Genomic DNA, 22,214 nt, shown 5'->3' with positions numbered 1-22,214 from the left:
TTCACCCCCTGGCTCTGAGTGCGCAATCAAGTATTTTCACTTGTAGTCATTCAAGAGAAATGCACTATCCGTATAATGCAATGTAATTTCATTCTCCTCAGCGAGGGCCCGTAGCAATTGCATTCGGCAGTGCATGCAAATGGAATCTATTTTGTTTGCTTACATCCCATACTTTGATTTGATCCTCCGTCGGACTCGTCAGAATCCGAATTCGAAGGATTTGACTGTTTGCGGTAGAAACGATTACATGATTGGTCAAAGTACCAAGTAAGCCTACCAAATTTGGTAACTGGCCCAAGCTGTAGGGGAGGACCCTGTAAAGGCGCATCACCAGGCATAAGGAAGGGCTTATTTTAAGGCACTCCCAAAACTCCCACTGACTGACTGACAGAAAATGGCTTGCAGTTAATCTCGCAAGGATGGAAGATGGAAGATGGAAGATGAAAGAGGCACGGCACTGTTGATGATCCAACACTGACTGAATTGGAGCGATTTGTATTGCAAGGTTTAATATATATTACTAAGTTGTAATTTGGTATCTGTATTCTTCCTAGATGTTGTAGATGTTGTTGGGCCCCCAAAGATGTATACCCCATTAAATAACTCCATGATCCAAATCCTACCAAAATGTGGCAGTGTATGATGCCTACTCCTTATCCCAATTCTATTCCCATTCCCCCCATCATATATCCCCGATACCAATCGTGGGGCGTAATGCTTTGTAGAGGCCGTCTAACAACATTGATACTGCGTAATCCCGAAACCGTCCAATAGTAATAATGCACACGCCCCCTTATCCCCGGGGAGGCTTCTGTCTTTCATGCAAGCCACAATAAACGCCGGCCTTTCAGTGGAAAGACTGTAGAGTAGAAAACATAAACAAATTGTTTGTAATAGAACAAAGGGAATAATGTTGAGCGGCTTGTCGGCCAACTCATGATGTATCTGGTTCTCTAAGAAAGCAGATGGAGAAGTTAAAAAGATATCAACAACCAAACGCCATGCCAAGGTTTCTTTTTCGATGCGAAAAGTAACGGATGCAGAGGTCGATATAGTAATGCCAAACAGCGGTCCGTGTAACGCCAAGACTATGCATTAGATAGGTGTCGAGCGCGTGCCCGATCGTGGGTAGCTATTTATCGCACAGCGACGCTACCACCAAGAAGACGACCCCACATGCCGCGCCTTGAGCGCTGCTGCTGATGCTGATGCTGATGCTGATGCTGATGTTGCTGCTGCTTCTTGGACGAGGTCTCATGGAGTTGCTGGTACTGTTGGTACTCATCGGCGGTGATCTCATAGGGAAGCATACGGCCAGCAGGCATATGAGCCTTGGGGTAGTCAACATCGGGAACGATCTGGACGGGTGAGTCGTAGAGGCTGCCCTGTTGAGACTCATAGTAGTAAGGCTCAGGCTCGGAGGGCTCGAGAGGAGTGGTAGCTTGTGAGTAAGCGCGGCCAGAGGAGACAGACGAGGCGTAAGAGCTAGAAGAGCTGCTGTAGCTGAGACCAGGAGGAGTAAAGTTTCCAGAAAGGTTTCGTGCGTGCTCAGGTGTTGATCCTCGAGAGCGGGAGTGACCGCGAGAAGAGGCAGGGCTGGGATATCGGGTGGAGGCAGCATAGAGCTCCTTCTGTCGTCTCTTCTCCTCGCGGTGTCGGATCTTCCTGGCATGTCGCTCGGCAATCTTGTGGCGTAGGGGCTCAAGGAAGTCGTCGAGATCACGGTAAAGGTCCTCCTCAGTAATTCGAAGATCCCACTCAAGAAGGAAGAGAAGCTGCTTCTCCATGAGGTTGACCTCGGTGCGGCTGAAGCCAAAGCTGTAGCACTCGGTGGTGATGTGACTGTAGTTGGCCCAGTGCTTGTTCTTGGGTGAGCTGTCGTTGAGGTACTTGGCTGAAAGAATCAAAGCAGCGAGGAAGATGCGGTGAGCAGTGCATCGTAGACCGCGAGCCATGGGCTGGAGCTTTGACTTTAGGCGACCGAGGTAGACCAGTGTTGACATGAGAGTAGGGACCTGGACGTTGGATGAGACGACGAGCTGTGTGATGAACTCCTCGAGGGTGGGGAGAGCTCCGTCTTCGGATCTAACGGTTCGGGGCTCGGGGCTCCTGGGAGGAGCTGGGAAGTTCTGGCGAGGCTCGGCGGGAGCGGGAGGCATGAGAGTCGAGTCGCAGGCAATGACGTTGTGGGCGGCTTGGGCGAGGTATGCGATCATATCGCGACCCACAGGTTGGTAGACGAATTGGTCCAGGGCAGTCTTGTTGAGTTCCTCCATGGTGAGGTATCGTAGTGATGTTGCAGAAGCCATTGTGTGTATGTGGATGTGGATGTGGATGTTTGAGGGAGAGGAGGAAAAGAGGTTGTATGAGTGGATGGGAGAGGATGATAGAGATATACTACACGGGAGGGCGAATCGTGTGTAAGTGAAGGTGGGGTGCGGTTGAGGTTGATAGGCCTAGAAAGAATCGATAGGCTGTGAACCTTGACCTATTGCAAAAGCAGAGCAAAGCAAAGCAGAAGCAGAAGCAGAAGCAAAAGGCAGATGATTAATATCTTGATTGAATGTGACTGGAAAAGAGGAACCAGGGGTCAAGCCAGATGAAGGTGCGTGAGGATAGATATATCAAGAGATCAGAGGCTCATGTGAGGACCCTAAGAAACTGGCTTCGTAAGTAATGGAGCTAAGGGTGACGTTTTGGGTGTGAATGTGGAGGATGGGTCATGGAAGGGGGAGGGCAGGGGCGTGTCGTTTGGAGGCTGAGCGCCGCGTCTCTGTCTCTAATGCTAAGGCTAAGGCTCGCTGAAAAACCTCCAAGCCCGACAGGGGTTCACAGCGAAAGCGAGCCCAGTGCCACAAGCGGGCTGGGCTGGGCTAGACTGGGCTGGGTTGGGTTGGGGTGTGCAGGGTTCAGATAGACAGGGGGTTCACTCACTGGGTCGTAGGGGAAGACTCTAGTCGGAGAGATGTCTCGAGACTAGGTCAGGTCCAGTTATTCAGTGGACTGCAGCGAGCAATGCAACTAACAAGCTGCTGGGGCGGTCTGGCCGGGAGGGGGGATAAATGCTGGCTGATAGAGCAAGATGCCACTCAAAAACCTGAATAGGTGCAGTATGTACTTCCGGGTGGCGAAAGAGAGAGAGAGAGCAGACAGCGGCTTGAGAAGAAAAGAAACCTCAACAGTAACAGAATGATGATCCCTGTACTGCGTATCGTTGCGTTGCGTTGCGTTGCAGAATGCGGCGTAGCAGGTAGCAAATATCACAATGTCTCGCCGGTTGCTGTGCTGCGTCCGTCTCGGTATTGGCTATGTCTCAGTTTTTTCTTGTTCGTTTTACCGAACAACGAGATTATAGTAGACAGTAGGCGTTTGTTTTCAGAAACGTCCCGTGGGTCCTTTGTTTCGATTGATTCTGATATTAATTAAAATGCCAGAAACAATTAAAGCCAGCAACAAGGTCCGGTCCAGGGTCCAGATTCGGTAGCCGCGAATATACTTGGTGATATGTCGCTGAGAGCTGTTTGCTTCCGCCGGGTACGGGATAAGGCGTTCGAGGCCCTGCGTTTGGCACGGCGATGAGCGAATAGCGGGAAAAAAGAAGATCGACACCTTTCCAAAGCCGTTCAGGAACTGCTCGGACGGGAATAAGATGAAGCGATTTAGACTTTATGTCGCTGTGGCTTGAAGCTCGATCTGGGCGAGATGCGAGTCTAAAGTTGACAGCTGTGGGGGGGAGAGACTCGGGATGCTCTGAGTGCTCTGGAGTGAACCGGAGGAATGGTGGTTAAAGTGAATGATGAACGAATAGTCGAGGTATTTGAGATAGGTGACGTGGGTGGATGATGTCCAAGGTTGGCCGATAGATCAAGATCGGTCTGTTGGTGTAGATGGATGAGATCTGATGAGATGAGAGACTCTGGAAAAGAAAGAAGAGTTCAAGAGTTATATAACCAAGTGATGATATCAAGACCGGCTTGACAAGGGAAGGAATATTGGTTATTCGGTTCTTGATTAATCCAGAGGGTCAGGTTGGACTGGAATTTTAAGATTGCATACAAAGGGAGAGAGCTTGCACCTCCGCAGAGTATTGAATTGAAGGGTTGAGATGGCGAGCCTGCACCAGACAAACGAGAACCGAACCGATCGATAGTTGGTTAGGTAGGTAGGTAGTGGGCGGGGGAATTAATGATGCGATGCGAGAATCGTCAAGACTCCAGGTCCAGACAAGTCAAGACAAGTCAAGTACCTCAGGTACGTAATTATTGTTGTCCAAGGGATGGGATGGATGTGCTGTACATGTACCTGCCAGAGGTATGCGGGAATGGATGGTCGAAACGGGCGTGGCAAACGAGAAACAAACACTATTTTTTCTTTTCAGTGTATGATCGGCCCCAAGAATTCCAGACGCAACGGGACGAGGAAGAGTAAGTGAGGGAAGAGGAGATATGGAGGAGGGGATGGGATGGGATGAAGAGTGATGATAATAAGAAAAGTCGAGACATGAAACGGAAGCAATGGGCATCTTAATAGTAATAACCTGGTCTTGCTCTGTCTACGCGAGAGTCTCGAGATTGTGAAATTCATTGGCTCACTTTACTTGATTACGATGGATTACCTACTACCTACCTACTACGACAGAGAGTGAGTATGTAGGTAGATGCGCTGGGCTGGGGCTGGGGCTGGGGCTGGCTACGAATAGAATCACAGCTAAGCCCTTTCAGAGGGCAGAAGAATCCTCCTCCAACCAAGCAGCATAGACAGAACCCGTCCTCATCTCGAGGCCCATGAACTCGGAAGCCAGAACCGCCCAGCAGAAGCGTGTATGAGTTTTTAGAAACGTCCAAATTCCTCCGGCCAGTAGAATCTCCCAGGCTCTGCATCTCTCTAGACGCTGGGGGGATCTAGGGGAGCCAGGGGTCAGGCTGCCTTGTCCGTGCGTGATTGGCCGCACGAGAAACATCAAACAACGCGAAACTGGCTGCGGGCATTTCTTCGGGCGGCTCTGCATCCCACCATTGGTCGACGTGCAACTCGACTTGAAACCGGGCTATCTGATGCAAAACTGGGGCTGGCTGTCCGTATGTAGACTGGCGAAGAGCCAGAGAGCCTAATAAGGTTGGGGGGGAGGCAAAGACAATCAACCAAAAGACCAAGATCAACATAACTAAAGTTAGTCAAAGGACCCTGCATTTCTTCAACTCTTGAACGCGGACGTACCACGAGTTGGATGATCTACAGGGCTTCGAGTAAGAAACCCCTCACTTTACGTTACAAACATGGTTGTAGATATGTTCATCCTGAACATCCATATATAAGCGCTCATATATGTAGTAGGTATGCATGTACTTACTGTACCCTCGGGCATTCAAAACAAATGCACCGCCGTTTACAACAAAGCATGAATCAACACTTCCGTAGGTACGTACGTACAGCGAGCGGGCCGCTTGAACTGCCAGCTCAACGACTTTGACGTATCCGTACAATCGTGGCGGTTGAGGTTACAGCGTTTCGGCTCTCTCGTCCCGCCTCGTGCAGCTGGAGCACTCGTACAGCATGGACACGACCACAAGAGACAGAGACAGGTCAATCTCGCTCCGAAAGAGAAAAACTCTGTATCTTTGCATGTTGATCGCACACGTGTTTCAGTCAGAAAGGCTATGTCTGTACTGTACTGTAATGTAATGTAATGTACTGTCCCTCCGTAATAAGAGTCTTGCACTGCTTTGATACTACGCTGCACTGTACCTGTGTGTGTGTGTGGCTGTCTGCAAGTACAAACAACCCATTCAAGCCCTGCATTAGGTGAAATGTCAAAAAAAAAAAAAAAAACCATAAAATGATAAAGTGATAAAGTGATAAAATCACTGGCTGACATGATTCATTCTCTGCGCCACTATCTTGGTACGCTACGCAGATACAGTCAGTACAGTGCCTACTTAAGATAGTCAAGTCAAGTCAAGTTGGACGGCAGAAGCAAATAATGTGAGACGCCAAGAGGAGCTGACTTGCGACACTTTGGCTCCTCTCTTTGGCCTTTCTCGTTTGTTTGTGTTTCCTTTGGCTTCGCTTCAGGGCAATTGCCTTGCAACGCAGACACAAACACAAACGAACAGCCAGCCAGCTCAGTACAGCACACTTCAAACACCCGTCGGCTAACCTTCAACTACCCGGCACATACATATTGTTGTTTCTAAGTATGTACTGTATGTACTGTATGTACGTATCTTGATCTCACCCCCAGCTGCCCGGAACAAAGAGAGAGCCCAATGCGCTCAATTCCACGTTGTTGAAGTGGTCTGTGTGCGGTGTAAGTTGAGTTATCGCACGCACCTACAAACGATAACACTTCACGATGGAGCTGGAGGTTTATTACTAACTTAGCTTATCAGACCACTTTTCTCTTCCCTCTTCTTGTCACTATTTCAAATAAGCGCAGCTATATCCCAATCGTGAGACTCGAATTGACTTGGTGGCGCTTCACCCAGACCCAAACCCTTGGGTTCAGATCTAGAGACAAGCGAGACTGTAGCGGAAAGCAGAGGAGAGGAGAGGAGAGGAGAGGATGGCGGATTGACGGGGCGTCGTTCACCACCGAGTCACATTCCTCTGCATCTCGTCACCGACCGTTTCTTTTCTTCTGTTTCCGGTTGTGCCTTAATATTTTCTATGTCGCGATGGCTTCGTATAGAGACCGATGGCGTTCGGAGAACAGCCACAGACCCCAACATCTATGGGATAAATCGTTTGGCTGGCTAAAACTGCTAATCATTGCCAGCATAACAATGCCTCAAGAGCGAGGTCTTGGCGATCCATAATATCAAACCACGGGTTCAAATCTGTCCGTTCTATGGATAGCACTATCCACAGCGGCCATCCCGCAATAGACTCATCGAGTCCTATCGGTTAATATGCAGTGACTGATGGGCCAAGAAGGACCTCCCATTTCGTGCATATGCATTCCAGGCTTCATGGACATCCCTCTCCCTCACATACAATACAATACATACAGTACAGATGCGTGTGGTGATAATCGTCAATCGCCGACCTCCTTCACCTGACGCTATCAGCCAACCGTTTCATCCCTTGTCTTTGCTCATTGTCTGTCTGTCCTTGAAGATCAAACTGCCATCTGTCTCAGTCCATGCAAATAGTCCCCAGACTCTAGGCCTGAAGGAGAAGCACTAGAGCACCCCCTGCACAACATCTCTCCTGTGGGTGCTGCGAGATGCAACCACCAGGCCCTCACTGACTGATCCCGTCGGTCGGCAGACGCCACTAGCTTGGCTCGGGAGCAGCCCGTTTGAGGAATGCACAGGCACAGGTAAGAAAAGGGAAGGGTGGGCATCACCGTCAATGGCTCACGCGAGGGAGACTTTTTATCCTTACAGAGCAACACCTGATCTGATGATCACGGCCCTTCCTACATAGAACCTTGCCCTGACGGAGGAAGAAAGACTGATCAATCAACCCATTCGGGGTAGTATGAGAGCTATCAACTGAAGCCACTCGCAAAAGAAAGGCATCGATGGTCAACTCTGCATACCAACCAAGAGGCCCCCTGCACTAGAAGCAAACGCCCCCCTTGACCTTCAAGATCCCCATCGAGCTCGACCAGGATCTTCGTCCCCATTCCCATTTTTAGCCTTTCCACACCAAGACTCACTCACTCACAGCTCACAGCAGCCCTACAATACGCTATGTACGTACATATGTACATACAACTGTCGGCCCGCCGTAGATTCTTCAGCCAAGTCGAGATTGAGTTAGCTTGGTTGATTCGTCTCGCCTGCCATGAGGGCATCGAGGATCGGACGTGCAGTGATCATCTGAGTGTATCGTGAGATCTGGTGGTCTGATTGAGTTTATTTTTTTTTCCTCAAGTGACGAGGTCTCTAGTCTAACTTGACCGTTTGCATTCACTTGTTCCTGAAAGTCATGTCACTGATTAATCTAATCTACTCATCTCACCGGGCGTACTTATTGTACATACGACACAGGGAAAAACTCTTTCTCACCGCTGTTGATCTTGGTTGGAGCCATGGGATCTGCTGCAACCACTGACCGTTCACAGGGAGTCATCCATCCATCCATCCATCCTCTCACGATAGTCACCCACAGCTGTCCACCGTCCACTCACTAACTAACTATCAAGCCCCTAACCCCTGGCCCCTGTGGTGAGGTGACCCCTGAGCCATCCATTCATGGGCAAGCAAACACACTAAAGCCACAATCGCACGCCCCCCAAGATCCTCTCATATCTGGCTCGGCTGATTGGTCAGCCCCGCATATGTATCCCTGACGCCTGCATGTCAAAAACGCGTGGCTCTGACTCGCTGCGAAAGAGTTTTGCTCCCTCCGTGTAGTGTAGTCTGTAGATGTGGCTGAGGTCGGCTTACATACGCAGATACGTACAGACGTCTGTACGCAGAGTGACTGTGGCTCATGCTCCGGATGTAGACTGTGGCGACGCCGACACGTAGGTATGTACGAGACCGGCCGGCCGACCGACCGCTTTTGGGGCCTGCAGTTCCCCGTCTTGTCTTGTCTTTTCTTCCTCCCTGCAGTCAAGGGTCAACCCGTATTATCGTTTGGCTGGTTTCGGTTTATGTAGCTATTCGCGGTATGCTTTGTGGTTGATTCTATTTGTTGGTCATGGTTGTCCCCCAATATCCATCTCGACCTTACCTTGCCCTGCCTTACCTTGTCTTGGAAACCTGATATTCATGACGGCCATCATCATTTGATCTCAAGACCCAACAAAGCCATAAACTCTCAAGGATCAGTCAGCCACTATCTCGGCCCTTTCATGCCCTATTCCCAAGGTCTCTCCTAGTAAAAGTGGCTGCTGAGGGGTCAATGCCATCTCATGGCCTGGTCTGGGCCACTTTGTCCGCGTGGTTGGGCTAGTTTTAGGTAGTCTGCCTAGTCTGTCTAGCCTCCCTCATGCTCAGAGTTCATGCTCATGCTCATGCCCAACATCAACACCAACACCATCCATGGCCACTGCTTTTGACGATGCGGGGAAGATAGACTAGTAGAACTGAAACTAAACAAAAAGTTACTGCCTTGAATCCATCCGTGATCGGGGACCTCAAGATGACTCCTCATATTGCGGTGAAGACAAAGTCCAACTCGTATTCAATGCTGGATCTACACCTAGTCGATCAGTCATCCAACCACGCCAGACCAGACCATAATGATAATAGTAATCGTGTGTTAATGTTCATCCTCTTTGAGATTCTTCTTCCGTGGTCGCATGCGAAGCTTTCCTCGCTCTCGCCCTCTTCGCCCTCTTCGGCCCTGGTCAGCCCGGGCGAATCTCGAACGGAGCGGAGTTCCGGGCTGCCTCTGATTCTACCTACCTATGGCTCGGCTCAACCCGCGGGATTGGCGCTTCCCGCTGTTAAAACGCTTGACCCCCTGGTCCAGCTGCTGCTGCTGCTGCTGCACTGCCGCTGACGATCGCCTGAATATATAGGGTGAGAGCTATCATAAGCCAGATTCAGTATCTCAGCAGTGTAGGGATCCAAGCCTGATGCATTATGACATAGCTCAATGAGGCTTCTTAAGAGTCACGATCTTTTTATTGTTGAATTAACTACCTAGCTACCTTAGCCTTGGCCCTCGATTTCATGATCATCATCAATGCATTGGCTGTAGAGGCTTTGTTCTCTTGGCTGCCTCCAATACCTTGCCCATCTAATGCCAACAGCAAAACGACTCCAACGTAAACAACATTAACATGCAGTATTTGAATGCAACATAGCCACAATAAATACCGGGTGTCGTTTCATGTATTTCAATACATCCTTCAATGCAGCTGAAACACGATACTCCAACATTGGATCTATCCTTCATCACTCCTCAGGCGCTTACAGTGTATGTAAGCGCCCGTTTCACTACCCCAAACATGCCATGGGGGGGCTTACATGATCCTGCAGAAGTAAACAAGCTACCAGAATAGAATTGCATACATATCGTATGTAGTACCGGCGGCTCTTTAATTTGACATGCCAGACGAACTACGGGCGTCTATCTGTCATGTTACGCTATGCTTCTAATAGTGAATAGACGCCCGTAGAATCTCATATAGATTGTGGTGTGGCCCTTTCATTTCTTCCATGGCAGTGCGAGAATGCCAAGATGATCCAGACCAATAAATTAATCAGAGACATACAATGCCATTGTTATCATGGTCTATTGTAATGGCCGGCTGCTAATATCGGGCCCCGTTCGTCCCGAGTCGTCGGTAAATATCCTCAAACTCTTCCGAGGAATGGAATGGGCTGTGTCACGATGGGCTACCAAATTGGCCTTTGTAAATCCTTCCAGCAGTTAGTCTTCCCCCATTTCTTATCTCACGGCCAAATGACGGTTGTTCGTCTTCTGGTCTGTGTCAAACAAGTACATGACCCGAGAGGTCTCACAACATGGTCCCAACATTGGCCACAATGGCATGCATACACGGTCAGCCATGGTTGTTGTTTATCAATTAGATTATTCTGTCTTGGTGTGCATCTCCGGATATTAAACCGCACGCCGAGCCATATGTCTACCAAGCGCATACCAAAACCAAACCATTGTGAATGACAAGTGTGCCACCCTTGCTCAAAAAGAACCTATTTTATCATGTTGTTTTTCCGTTCGCCTTCCAAACGCCTGAAAGTCAGGCTGTTGCTTACCCGTTGCTTTTCACCTGCTCTGTTCTGTTCTGCTCTGTTCTACCACGTCAACTTCATCCCGGTCGTTGTCTCTCGTGATTGGGCAAGCCGCCAACGGCTTTCAACACAACGACCAAGTTTGTCACGCATATTGTTGGTCATCATAAACATTACTGGTGAGCCTCGTGAGTGGCCAATCAATAAACGAGGTCAAGCTAGGCCAGGCGAGTCAATGTCTGTTTTGTTTGTTTGTCGCCCAAGTGGGCGGATAATCACTGCCGCGATGTTGCTTGTGCATTGCTGCTGTTGCCATATCAATGCCATACTTCTCCTTGGCCTAGGAGAAGCGCCAACAGTATCTCAGAAAGAGAGAATAGTTGGTCCCGCTCGTCATTCGGCGGTGGAATTTTAGTGCCTCTGCATCTGCATCTGCATCTGCATCATCTGGTATGGAGCTCCATATCCCATCTAGTGATAGTAGCCATTTGCCTGGGCGGATGCTTGCTCTTGTGCTAGGAGAGGTTCGAAGTAGGGGTGATTGTAGGCAGCCTTGGCTGAAATACGCCCAGCAGGGTCGTACACCAACAGCATCTCAAGCAATTCAAGTCCATGGGCATCGAGGTCCTTGCAAAGGTCCTTGCTGTAGTCGCGCTGCCACTTGGGGAAGGATGCCTTGAAGTCAGGGTAGGAAGTGACGCCAGGCCAGTTCTCTTCAGTGGGGGTGCCGAGGATGCTATTTGATTGTCAGCGAGAGGAAATCCGAAGCTCTATACAATATTGGTACTTACCGGAAGATCTTGAAGATCTCATCGATTTCAGAGTCACCGGGGAAGAGGGGCTTTCTTGTACACATTTCGGCAAAGATACAGCCAACGGACCACATGTCGACACCAGTCGAGTATTGACGCCCTCCTAGGAGAATTTCAGGGGCTCGGTACCACAGGGTAACGACTTCGTGGGTGTAGGTGCGCAGAGGCACGCCAAAGGCACGGGCAAGACCGAAATCAGCAAGCTTGAGGTTACCCTCCTTGTCGATCAGGAGGTTCTGGGGCTTGAGATCGCGGTGGAGAACACGGTGGGAGTGGCAGTACTTGATACCGTCACAAAGCTGGAACATGAACTTTCGAACAACCATGTCGCCCAGGCCAAGATGCTGCAAGTGAGGGGATGAACCCTCGGGCAGGGCCTTGCCTCGACCGCCATCGCTCACGGGGAGAGACTCCATGTATTTCTTGAGATCGAGGTCGAGAAACTCAAAGACGAGGTACAGCTTATGACCATCGGCATGGACGATATTGAACAGACGAACAATGTTGGGATCTCGCATCTCCTTGAGGAGAGAGATTTCGCGGATGGCGGTACTGGGGACACCTTCATCTTCAGCTTCGAGGCGGATCTTCTTCAGGGCGACAATTCGACCGCCATTGGCAAGGTCTCGAGCTTTATAGACAACACCGTAGGTACCTGGAAAGTGTCAGCGTTGGGTTTTCGGGAGGGCGAAGCCGGTGGCGTGAAGATTACAGGGCAAGTATCACAAGGCTTGCCTATCTGTACAGTAAGTACACGTACCTTCGCCAATCTTTTCCAGCTTTTGGTAGTTCTCCATGGTCGGTGATATGTCCCTGTACCAGTTTCGCGAAGAAGGAGAGGCAGATCGAAAGTCGGATTGAAGAAAGGATGAAACGCGCGAGTCGCTTCTAGAGGAACTAAGCGAGAGACACTGCGTCGGCGGCGTTGACGGTGCTAGCTGAAGGTTCAAGCTCGAGGTGCGGTGGGGTAGATCAGAGTAAGGCAAGCAAGGTACAAGGATCGGTGTGAGTGTCCGTTGTGTCTCCTTTCGTTATGCGATCGTTATGAGATTGATAGATAGATGCGTGGAACAAGTCCAGACTCGAGTTGCTCCGACAGCAAAGAAAATGTCTTATCTCCTCGTCCTTTTCCTTGGTCTCCTTGTTCGTCGGTGACCTTTTGGAAGAGAGGCTCTACCGGTCGATGGTGGGGGAGGGAGAAGAGAGCAAGGCGGGGGACGTAGTTGGACGAAGAAAAAGGGTCCAGCCAGCTACGAACTACTAAACTCAAGGTACCTGCACCTGGAAATGAACAGCTAGGTACAGCAAAAGATTCAACGCTAGCCAATGCAAGGGATTTTTGAATGGCGTTTTGAAGAATATTCGTATTCTTGATAGAGAGAATGGCCAAAAGAATGGTGATGCTGATGGCGGCGTTGTTGCTGGGATTTGGGTTTGTGGGGGGCGTTGTGAAAGTCCCTGAGATGATGAGATCTCTCTCGCGATGGAGGATGAAATGAAATTACCCTGTGTTGTGTTTACTTTGGACGAGAAGGGACTGGGCTTGTTTAGTTTGGGAGTAGTTTGGCGCGTCAACAATGCATGGAATCTTACGGAGTACTCACGTATCATTCAGTGCAGTGGCAGCACAGCGCGATTCTTATGGGTAACTCAGGTCACTAAAAACCAGGAACCTTCAGAGGGCACCCCACCTAGGTATGTAACAGCACGACAGCAGCTGGAGTCATGGATCCAATAGCGCATCCATCGCTTCCATGGGACTAGCTCGATTGCTCAAGTTTGACTTCTGATCAGCCATTGGTGAGTGATTCACGAGTGCAATTAGGTACATCCAATATCCTTCCTCTCTCCCATTCATGGTTGTCTCGGGGAGGCGGGCAATTTGAGGCTGACTGACTGACTGATGAAATACTCTACGCGTCTTGGTCGCGTTCCAATCTCTTTGTCTCTGTCTTTTCTTTGTCTTTGAACACTCCCGAGACAGATCCAGAGACAAAGAGTGACGTTGTTCGGAATGACCATAGTTAAGAAGATATTAATTACGGAGCATAACTCTCACTCGCAGTCAGGAATTCCGCCAACTCATAGATATATTGATTGCAGAAGTCCTGACTCAAGTTGACTTACTTCTCACCCTAGTTTCCAGTCTTGCAAAAGTCGAAGTCTCGAATATCATATTCACCCAGCAACAAGTAATAGGTTACACCCACCCCCTAAAAAAAAGCCTTTAGTTGAACAGCGTAAGAATATACTTGGTCATAGAGGAAACGCAACTCTCTATATGAAATTGCTTCAATATCATCTACAGCAAACGTACGTGTGAGAAGCAAAAAGATCAATTCGACGCAGGCCTGATTCGAACAGACGCCTCCGAAGAGAATAGATTTCTAGTCTATCGCATTAGACCACTCTGCCACTGCGCCTTAGCGAATTGATAAGGGTCAAGAACTTCTTGGCAATTATAGAGCTGCTACAGCCACAGATAGGCGAGACCAGAGACACAAGAAGCAGTACTCATGGACGACGGTTGACATATATGATACAATTCGTAACTATATATGGGGCTTTGTTCATGCAGAAACCATGCTTGAGTTTATTCAAGCTTAAAATCACTGTGTTTAAACGTCTAGTTGCTGAGCCAATTGGATTGCATCACGTATTCATTCAGTTGCTATATCAAAACCTTAGCATCAAGCACGGTGGCCTCAAATGGCACTGCAGCCGCGAAATCTAAGGTAGGTATATCTTTATTGTATGGTTACGGTCATTTGCTCATTGTCGGTTTATAACAGCCCGATACTAGAGGGTGAGATAATTGGCCAGGAGAGCCATGGCAAAGGTGTGAATCACTTGTCAACAGCTGATGAACCGAAATACTCCTTTCCTCCCGTCAAGAATCTTACAGTCTACAGATACTAAGCCTACCTAGGCTGCAAAAGCTCGGCAAATTAGGGACCAATATTGATTTCCCATCGATATTAATGTCCAGAGACGTGTCTCGGGCCCTCCAGGGTAAGGGTTTCGTCTTGGATTCAACACGTTAGAATCTCAATGGTATCGAAGATATGCATCTATGTGTGGTAAGACGGTTCTACTCGAAAGATGATAAGATATTAGCCTGCGTTTCAATGCCATCCATATACCGCGATAGCTCATGGTGCATACTTGTGACAACTAGCAACTATTGTTGTTGTGAGCCTATAGGGACGACATCAGATATTGAGCGATTACACCTGCGCAGAAGTGATATGATATAGGCCTGGGATGCAATGATGTAGAGGGAATGATAGAATGACACGTTAAACACGAGATTCCCCAACCTCGCAAACATAAGTGCCCAGCATATCTAGACTTAAAGTTTGCTATATCTCTGGAGCAACCCAAAGTATGGAGCATAGCAACACTCACCTTCTGCCATCAATATCCATCCACCAACCAAAGCAGAAACTTGAGCGATGTGGCCCAAGAATATCGATCTTGCGAATTGCCCTTGGTTTCACTTTCAGGGCACCGTGTCTTGCCAACCTATAATCCTCTAGCAACCGTAAATGCACATCACGAAGTCTCCTTTCTCCTCAGGTCTAAGATGCTTGCCAAATTTAACGTCCCCTTGGCTCCCCAACCTGCCGGCCCAGCATCTACATCAGGTCGAAGATTCATATACCACGTCCAAGCTCGTTTATCCAACTCATCACGGCTCAGAATACCAGCCCAACTGGCAAATAACAAGCGTAGGGCACCCAGCACACGGCCCAGATTCTCTTGCTTCTCCTCGTTGGCTGCTGTAACAGTCTTCTTTCCGCTGTCGTCTGCTGGCGCGAAAGCTCGAAGGATGTAATTTCGTGCACCCTCCGGTCGATGGATAGGCATGCCAACCGTCGATGTTGACGGACTCTTGTCTTCAAGATTCAGCGCCCAAACTGGCTCGCCGTTCAAACTTGATGTACGCTTTTGAGACGACAAGGCATCGTTGAGACATTCTTTCATGAGACGCCAGCGATCCGGCCCAAGCATGATGCCGCCATACCATCTCGTAAGCACAACCAACGTATTGCTGATATCGAGATCGCGTAGTTGTTGGAGCAAGAAGCTTCCGCAACCAGACTCACCATCGTCGAACGATGCTTCTTGCTTCAGGGGCGAATTACCAAAGCTAGTTCGGATCGCCCAAGCATTGTGAGTTGCAGTTTCCAGCTCCGGCTTCTCAGCCATCAATGATTTGAAAACTGCCGGACGCGTCGCAGGTGACGTTATAGGTATAGCATGAGCTATAAATACCGACCCTCTTGATGTCAGCTTCTGACTTGCAGTCCAGCCTCTTGTATTTGGTTGACTCCCCTGAAGGGTAACTAATGAAGCGTTGGATGATGCTGGTTGAGAAGATCCTGACCAAGTGTAGCCGCTTCTCTTCAAAACCGGGATAGGTCGGTTCATGATCGTGATCTTCGGTTGACCTTCAGGGGCTTTCTCCTCCCCTCCTGGGGGCGCCTTTTCGATACCTATGCTGATGGCTTTTGTTCGTGAGTTGGCACTCACCACTGCTTGTGCGAGACTCAATCGGCTACTTAGGGGCTGTTCTGGCATAGTGTACCTCAACAGCTCAACAGCAAAGGCCAAAAACAAGGGCGCTCTATTTGTGAGAATGGTGGTGTTTCGGATGATGTCTTCATCCTCCTCCAGTGGCAATTCGAAAGAAGCCTCGAGATCGTCCCCGGACATGGAGCCATAATCTAGATCTCGTCTATGTGTCTCCAGTTTTGGTTTCTTTACTTCAGCGGGAGCCGCGCCATCTTCTGCTCCACGCTTCGTTCCTGATTTCTTCTCATGGTTCTTGCATGCTGTGTGAAGACTCTTTGCTGCCTTTGCATCGCCACTGAGCGCTTCCTCAACTGTGGCCAAGGGCGCATCTGCGATTTGTGCTATACTATTGCAGACGCGTTAGTAGCAGGATATTGGTTGGCTACACAATTCATATGTACCTTCGCAGATTCTTTGATTGTAGAGCCTTCACCTGTCCCATTGCTGCCATCATGGACATTTTACGCGCCGTGAGGAGGCGTATAAGTTCCTGGAGGTCATTTTGCGTCGCCATATCATTTAAGGGGTATCAGAGGCGAATGAGAAACAAAGGACAGTTCTGTGATTTGTGATATTGTGGTGCTTGTCTTGAATACTCAAGTATCGAGACAATGTTGTTTTAAGTCGTAAGTCCTCTTTCACGAGGCAGTTAACACTCCGCAATAAGATGAATGAGTGAGTGAGTGAGTGCCTGGCCTGGCCTGGCCTGGCGAGATCTGACCCACTAAACTTAGCCCAGCCTTTGGATCCGCTTCGGTCCACGAAACCCTTGTCTTAGCTTTTAGGTCTTTTCATCTGCTTTCCACATGCAAAATCAGACAATTCAGATTCCCTCAGAACACCAATAACCGCTTCAATTCCATGGAAAATTCGTCATTATGATCTCTCCGACTCGAGGCCTCGTCATGAGAGCCTGTCGTATCCAGCGCCGTTTCGCGAGCTCTACTCCTCGAACTCCCCGCCCTAATATAAAAACCCCAACGTCTCGCCCTCCACCCAAGATCTCAAAAACCTACAAACCGTAACGGCTCCTCAATACATGCGATACCAGATTGATCATACTGATACAGCACGCCCAGAAAGCCTCAGCCTCCTCCATTCACCTCAGATTCGTCGACTTCGGCAACCCCTGCACAAGCCGAAACCCTCCGCGATCTCTGGGCATCGACATGGCTCCCTCTGACAGGCGCAGCCCTTCTCGCCGGCGCCCTCGGCTTCTACATCTTCGGAACAGCTGCCGCATCATTCAAAGCGACGCCCTGCAGCTGCACCGGCGAACATTCCACACCGACCGGCCGACCGCCGGCTCTCGATGGCGACAATGCAGAGCAGTTCGACAAGGAGCTGGCTCTTCCTGAGTGGTGGATGGGTATCACAAAGCTACGGAAGCGCATAGCGGAGCGTGCAAACGGACATGTGCTGGAGTTAGCAATGGGCACAGGGCGAAACTTGGAGTACTTCGACTGGGAGCCATTGACCCTGCGTGCAGAGGGTAAGGCTGGTGGTGCCAGACTACCAAAGGGCGTGGTGTCGTTTACCGGTCTCGATATTTCGGTTGATATGATGGATGTTGCTCGAAAGCGACTCGTCAAGACTGTTCCGCCCATGGAGAACTCTGCTCCCATCGTCCGCGCATCTACCATGGCCGATCACACCGGAGGTCAACTCTCGTATCTCGATTCCCAGCTCCGATTAATTCACTCCGACGCTCACCACCCGATTCCCGGTCCCGCGACTCCCACGACGACGAAATACGATACAGTTATACAGACCTTCGGTTTATGTTCAGTGTCAGACCCCGTCGCTGTAGTCAATAATTTGGCCAAGGTTGTAAAGCCAGGGTCAGGCCGTATCATTCTGCTCGAACATGGCAAGGGTTGGTACGGTATTGTCAACGGACTACTCGATAAGAATGCCGGCAAACATTTCGAAAAGTATGGATGTTGGTGGAATCGCGACATCGAGGGCTTAGTCGAAGAGGCCGTCGCTAAAACACCAGGCCTTGAAATCGTCAAGGTCGAGCGGCCCAACATAATGCAAATGGGCACATTGGTTTGGGTCGAGTTGAAGGTCAACGACAAAGCCTCATGACGACTCAACACATGACATAATGCAAATGATTGATATGAAAGGAATGAGATGGGTTGTAGAATATAGGGAGACGTATGTACAGTATTCAGAAAGTCGAAGCACTATGAGCGGCATTGCATTTTTAGATCCCCAGCTTCCGCATCCTTTTTTGACGCCAAATTATCAAAACCATGGGATGCTATGATCCCTTTTCCAGGTGTTCCAATCCCGGTCCGAACCAAAATCAAACCAAAACACCAAACTTGTCTAAATATACAGGTACTTCCACAGGCGCCCCTCCATGCAATTAGTATATAAGTATGTCGTATATCCGTCGTCGCAGACATGACGGAATCAAATCATCTCAGTCGTCTCCACATGACCCCTTGCGCCTGCTCAGAGAAGTCGCAATTGCTTAGCACGTATCGAGTAAACAATCAAGCTCATCAATTTCGATGCTCTCAGCGCCGCGGTCCCATTCCATGAGCTTGCTAAACTTTAGCCAGCTCTCACCATCGTCCTCTTTTCGCAGACTAGATGTCGTGTTTGACATGGAGCTAGGCTTCACCGCGGGGCTGGTAAGGAGGGCATTTGAGGTGAAGATGCGATGGTCGCCGAACCAGAAGTCGTCGCGGTACCCATACTCTGAAGTGTGGGTGGTGCGATCGGCGGACTCAGCAACAGGGGTGTCCTCGGCGAACTTGCGTTTCTGCAAGAAGTCGGCCGTCTGTGTAAACTCCCGCTCATCTTTTTCCAGAGGCGGTGAGTTGTGACGGCTGTTGCGACGGTTTGGCACGTAGCGGTGATGAGAGGGAAGAGAGCCGATGGGAGTCAGAGGCATGATAACATCGTCGTCACCTTCCTCAAATCCATGGTCAGAAAGGTCAACCTCGGGCGATGGGCTGAGCTCCCGCCGGCGAGTATCGTCATCGGAGCCGGAATCATCCGTCAGAGACACCGAAGGAGTTTCGAGGGCGGCATGAGCAGACACTGTGGAGTTGGGTTCGGGAATGGGCTGACGAGGGCAGGTGGTGAGGAAATAATAGGTCCTTCGAGGGTGGACGCTCTCAAGTTCCTTGGCAAGAGGGCATGGTTTTGTGTCACTCCAGCATTGTCGCTTAGCATATGAGGCCAGCCTTGAAGAGATGATTGCACAAGGGTTGGCAGAACTGGGATTGGAATGTTAGCGCACGGAGCTGAGGGGTTGTAGGGGATAGCCGGTGGCTCAAACTTACTGTTGAACAGAGGTAAGACGTTGTGCCAGAACGGTAGCAAGCTCCTTGACGAGGTGAGGGCGGTTTCCAGTTGACTGTAGTTGAACAATAACTGCCTCGACAATGTCGTCGTTGATCGTCTCGAAGTCAATGGCGGACTGATTTGTATCAAGGTCGAGGCTTGAGCCTGGGGTAGGTGAAGGAGGAGGTGTCTGCTCAATGGCAATGTCGTCGGAATGCGATCGCTTCTGTCGCTTACTGGGATGCGCTTCGGGGGCCTCGGAGCCAGAAGAGGACGGTGACAAGGCGGATGAAGCAGCACTTGATGAAGACGAAGAAGACGATCTTGAAGCGTTCTTGGAAGCAGCAGCAGCAGCTCGAGCAGCATGTGTCATTGGGACGTGAATCCCAAGACTGGGTAAAGAAAGCGACTTTCGGCGCGTGTTGTAAGGCATGGCGATTGTGTTGAAGCGAGACGAGAGATGATAATGGACAAGAGTCGAGCTGTCTACAGGATGATGGACTGTCGACTTGGGAGAAAGGTCAAGGTCACCAGAACTTCGCAGAGCAATTGTACGCAGTAACCTCAAGTGTTGAAACAGATCCAAGAGATCTATAAGGGTCTACTGTATTGATTGATCTAGCGAGGGCACGGCAACAGACAAACTGGTGATGCAGTTTATGGTGCACAGGCAGCAAGGCAAGGCAAGGTATGGGAAGATGATGGATGGATGGATAGATGAAGGAGGAGGAGGGAGAGATAGATAGTTGAAGGGGGTGGTGGGAGTGTTTGGTTTGTTATTGAGACGAGTGGGTTTACTTAGATTTAGACTGGAGAGTTGAAGCCGAGGGTGGAGGCGGTCTACGGATGGATGTTGACGACACAGACAGAGCAGGAAGGAGCAAAGACAACGGGACGCAGGCAAGAGCAAGGGAGCAACGATGGTAACCACGAGGAAGGGGATTACCTAGTACAAGTAGATGGGGGGCAAAGGTGGGTGAAGAGGGACTGCAGGTGCAGGTGTAGGAGGTGCTGGGGAAGGTACCGCACCTCAGAAACGGGGAGCTAGCTCAGAAGGGACTTTTCAATGATTCAATTCTTGTAAGCTGATAGGTCCGGAGACAAGCATCTTGTCTCCATCGACTGACTTCACTTACAAAAGAAGGAGCGATTATCCTTAGGATGACGGGAAAGAATGGCGCTTGGTGTTGGGCCTGCCACACTTTTTTTTTTTTTTTCGCAGACGCAGCGGAAAGAGCACGAGAGCTTGAACTTTTTTTCTTTTTTTTTTTCACGTTTCAGCCAAACTCGATTGGTCAAGACTGGCGTGCATGGCTGCCGAGAAGTGGATCGCGCTAAATATAGGTGGGTCAAGCAACTGTGGGTATCTGGGAGCATCCTTGTAATTCATGTCTCCAGCCGCAAGACCCAAATGTGAAAAACGACCGACCCCAACTGACAACACTTTTTTTTTTCATCATTGCTTTTGCTTGGGTGGTATTGGTATTCTGGATGTGAGGGAGGGGTTCTGTAAGCATAAAGTGTTGGCTGGTATGCAACTGGATAGAATGATGACTCTTAAGCAGGCAGCAAGCAGCCATTTCAGCCTTTTGTACCAATAACCAACGATTGCACATGCTGGCTGTACTGTACTTAAGGTATCGATGATGTCCTACACCAAGAGGCAACGGAACTTACGCAACCAAGCAGGCAAAGAGCATTGCAATGCTCGGAGACCTTAATCATCGAACTTACTCTGTACAGTTTAGCCATCTTGACTCGTCAACGTCTTCTGTTTCTTTTCTGTTTTCGGTCTAGCTGCATTGCGGCGACTGTAATTGGGCCACTGTAACAGCCTCCTCTCACTAATACATAGGTAGCCTCGCCTCGTTGATGATGGAATGATGGACTCTTGTTTTTCCGCCTCATCCGCGGTTTTTTTGGGACCCGGGCCACTTCGGGTCGATGTTTGTTAGTTGGTTTAGTGCGTTCTCGGAGGACCCTGAAATCTTTTTTTGGGGAACGCCCGAGAATGACCGTGGATTTGAGCTCAGGTATCGACAGGCATTGCATTGGATTGGATGGCTAATACCTTGAACTGCGTGTCAAGACATACCCTGGACCGCGACCTTTTTTTTCCCCTACACATCACACCGCATCTGCAACTGCATCAGACTGCATCAAGACTGCATCAAGACTGCACCAAGACTGCATACATGTTTGCTTCGTGCAACCATATTCTTACACCGCATTCTCTCTCGACGCGCTTATGCTGTACGAGACAATCAATCAATCCCTAGCAAGCGTTAATAAATAATCGGAAAAGAGGCCCTGTGTAATTTCTAATCTCGTCCTCGGTACTATACATACAGAATATGTACAGTAGAGCAAGTTACGTACCCATATTGAAGTCAATGGAGATGACGAGTGGGCCGAATCATCAAAGAGTCTGCCCAAGACCGTGGCGAGGCCCTCTTTTGAATCTCGAACCCCTGGTCTGGCTCCTTGAGTCGACTCCATTGAGTCCATTCATCCGTCGCCCATGGCAATTCAACAAGTGACCTATTTCCTAAAATTGACGGTAATAACTGTGCCTGAGGCCGAGTCCACGGCTAGCAAGCAAACGATGTGTAAGTTACATGACACTGCACTCTTCAATGGTAAGGTACTCCGTACATACATACAGTATTGGACTCGGCAGCCAATAGCGACATTTCTATTTCATCATCTCTCTTTTGCTCATGATACATGTAGTGAGTGGGTTTCACTTCGCCGTCCCCGGCCGAGGCTTTCTTTCTCAGAGTCTCGTCTTTTTTGTAGGTGACTGAGAACAGAAAATGTTACGCAGCAATACGAAGTCCGAATTTTGCTTTATTTGTCA

The 22,214-nt window shown here is 49.5% G+C and overlaps 5 protein-coding genes and 1 non-coding gene across 8 annotated transcripts; 1 reads left to right on the top strand and 5 right to left on the bottom strand.

Annotated features, from left to right (window-relative positions):
* Window positions 1-474: 474 nt before the first annotated feature.
* Window positions 475-4,467, bottom strand: FVEG_02138 (hypothetical protein). Of its 2 annotated transcripts, none has more exons than XM_018889316.1 (2): window positions 2,935-4,467; window positions 475-2,661 (listed from the first exon to the last, which is right to left on the bottom strand). In XM_018889316.1, exon 2 carries the CDS (start codon window positions 2,307-2,309, stop codon window positions 1,137-1,139), a length of 1,173 nt encoding a protein of 390 aa, XP_018745430.1. In that variant the 5' UTR covers window positions 2,310-2,661; window positions 2,935-4,467; the 3' UTR covers window positions 475-1,136. The 2 variants fall into 2 exon arrangements, with proteins under 2 accessions (XP_018745430.1, XP_018745431.1); XM_018889317.1 differs by having other exon boundaries at window positions 485-2,653.
* A 5,968-nt stretch (window positions 4,468-10,435) lies between these two features.
* On the bottom strand, window positions 10,436-13,043 carry FVEG_02139 (CMGC/CDK/CDC2 protein kinase). The gene is made up of 3 exons (XM_018889318.1): window positions 12,231-13,043; window positions 11,450-12,125; window positions 10,436-11,394 (listed from the first exon to the last, which is right to left on the bottom strand). Exons 1-3 carry the CDS (start codon window positions 12,265-12,267, stop codon window positions 11,130-11,132), a joined length of 978 nt encoding a protein of 325 aa, XP_018745432.1. The 5' UTR covers window positions 12,268-13,043; the 3' UTR covers window positions 10,436-11,129.
* A 768-nt stretch (window positions 13,044-13,811) lies between these two features.
* FVEG_14987 lies at window positions 13,812-13,893 on the bottom strand. Its single transcript has one exon. It is a non-coding gene; the product is annotated as a tRNA-Ser (tRNA).
* A 654-nt stretch (window positions 13,894-14,547) lies between these two features.
* On the bottom strand, window positions 14,548-16,729 carry FVEG_02140 (hypothetical protein). 2 transcript variants are annotated; one of them, XM_018889320.1, is made up of 4 exons: window positions 16,450-16,729; window positions 14,879-16,394; window positions 14,636-14,668; window positions 14,548-14,564 (listed from the first exon to the last, which is right to left on the bottom strand). In XM_018889320.1, exons 1-2 carry the CDS (start codon window positions 16,560-16,562, stop codon window positions 15,026-15,028), a joined length of 1,482 nt encoding a protein of 493 aa, XP_018745434.1. In that variant the 5' UTR covers window positions 16,563-16,729; the 3' UTR covers window positions 14,548-14,564; window positions 14,636-14,668; window positions 14,879-15,025. The 2 variants fall into 2 exon arrangements, with proteins under 2 accessions (XP_018745434.1, XP_018745433.1); XM_018889319.1 differs by having other exon boundaries at window positions 14,548-16,394.
* Window positions 16,730-16,832: 103 nt separating this feature from the next.
* FVEG_02141 (hypothetical protein) lies at window positions 16,833-18,378 on the top strand. Its single transcript, XM_018889321.1, has 2 exons — window positions 16,833-17,069; window positions 17,128-18,378. The coding sequence occupies exons 1-2, from the start codon at window positions 16,927-16,929 to the stop codon at window positions 18,137-18,139; spliced, it is 1,155 nt and encodes a 384-aa protein (XP_018745435.1). The 5' UTR covers window positions 16,833-16,926; the 3' UTR covers window positions 18,140-18,378.
* Window positions 18,138-20,537, bottom strand: FVEG_02142 (hypothetical protein). The gene is made up of 2 exons (XM_018889322.1): window positions 19,354-20,537; window positions 18,138-19,287 (listed from the first exon to the last, which is right to left on the bottom strand). Exons 1-2 carry the CDS (start codon window positions 19,785-19,787, stop codon window positions 18,534-18,536), a joined length of 1,188 nt encoding a protein of 395 aa, XP_018745436.1. The 5' UTR covers window positions 19,788-20,537; the 3' UTR covers window positions 18,138-18,533.
* Between the last annotated feature and the right edge of the window lie 1,677 nt (window positions 20,538-22,214).

The sequence above is a fragment of the Fusarium verticillioides genome, chromosome 6, assembly GCF_000149555.1.
Source record: "Fusarium verticillioides 7600 chromosome 6, whole genome shotgun sequence".
Lineage (NCBI taxonomy): Eukaryota > Fungi > Ascomycota > Sordariomycetes > Hypocreales > Nectriaceae > Fusarium > Fusarium verticillioides.
The sequence above is the reverse complement of the archived record's forward strand: the minus strand, read 5'-3'. Positions and strand labels throughout refer to the sequence as shown.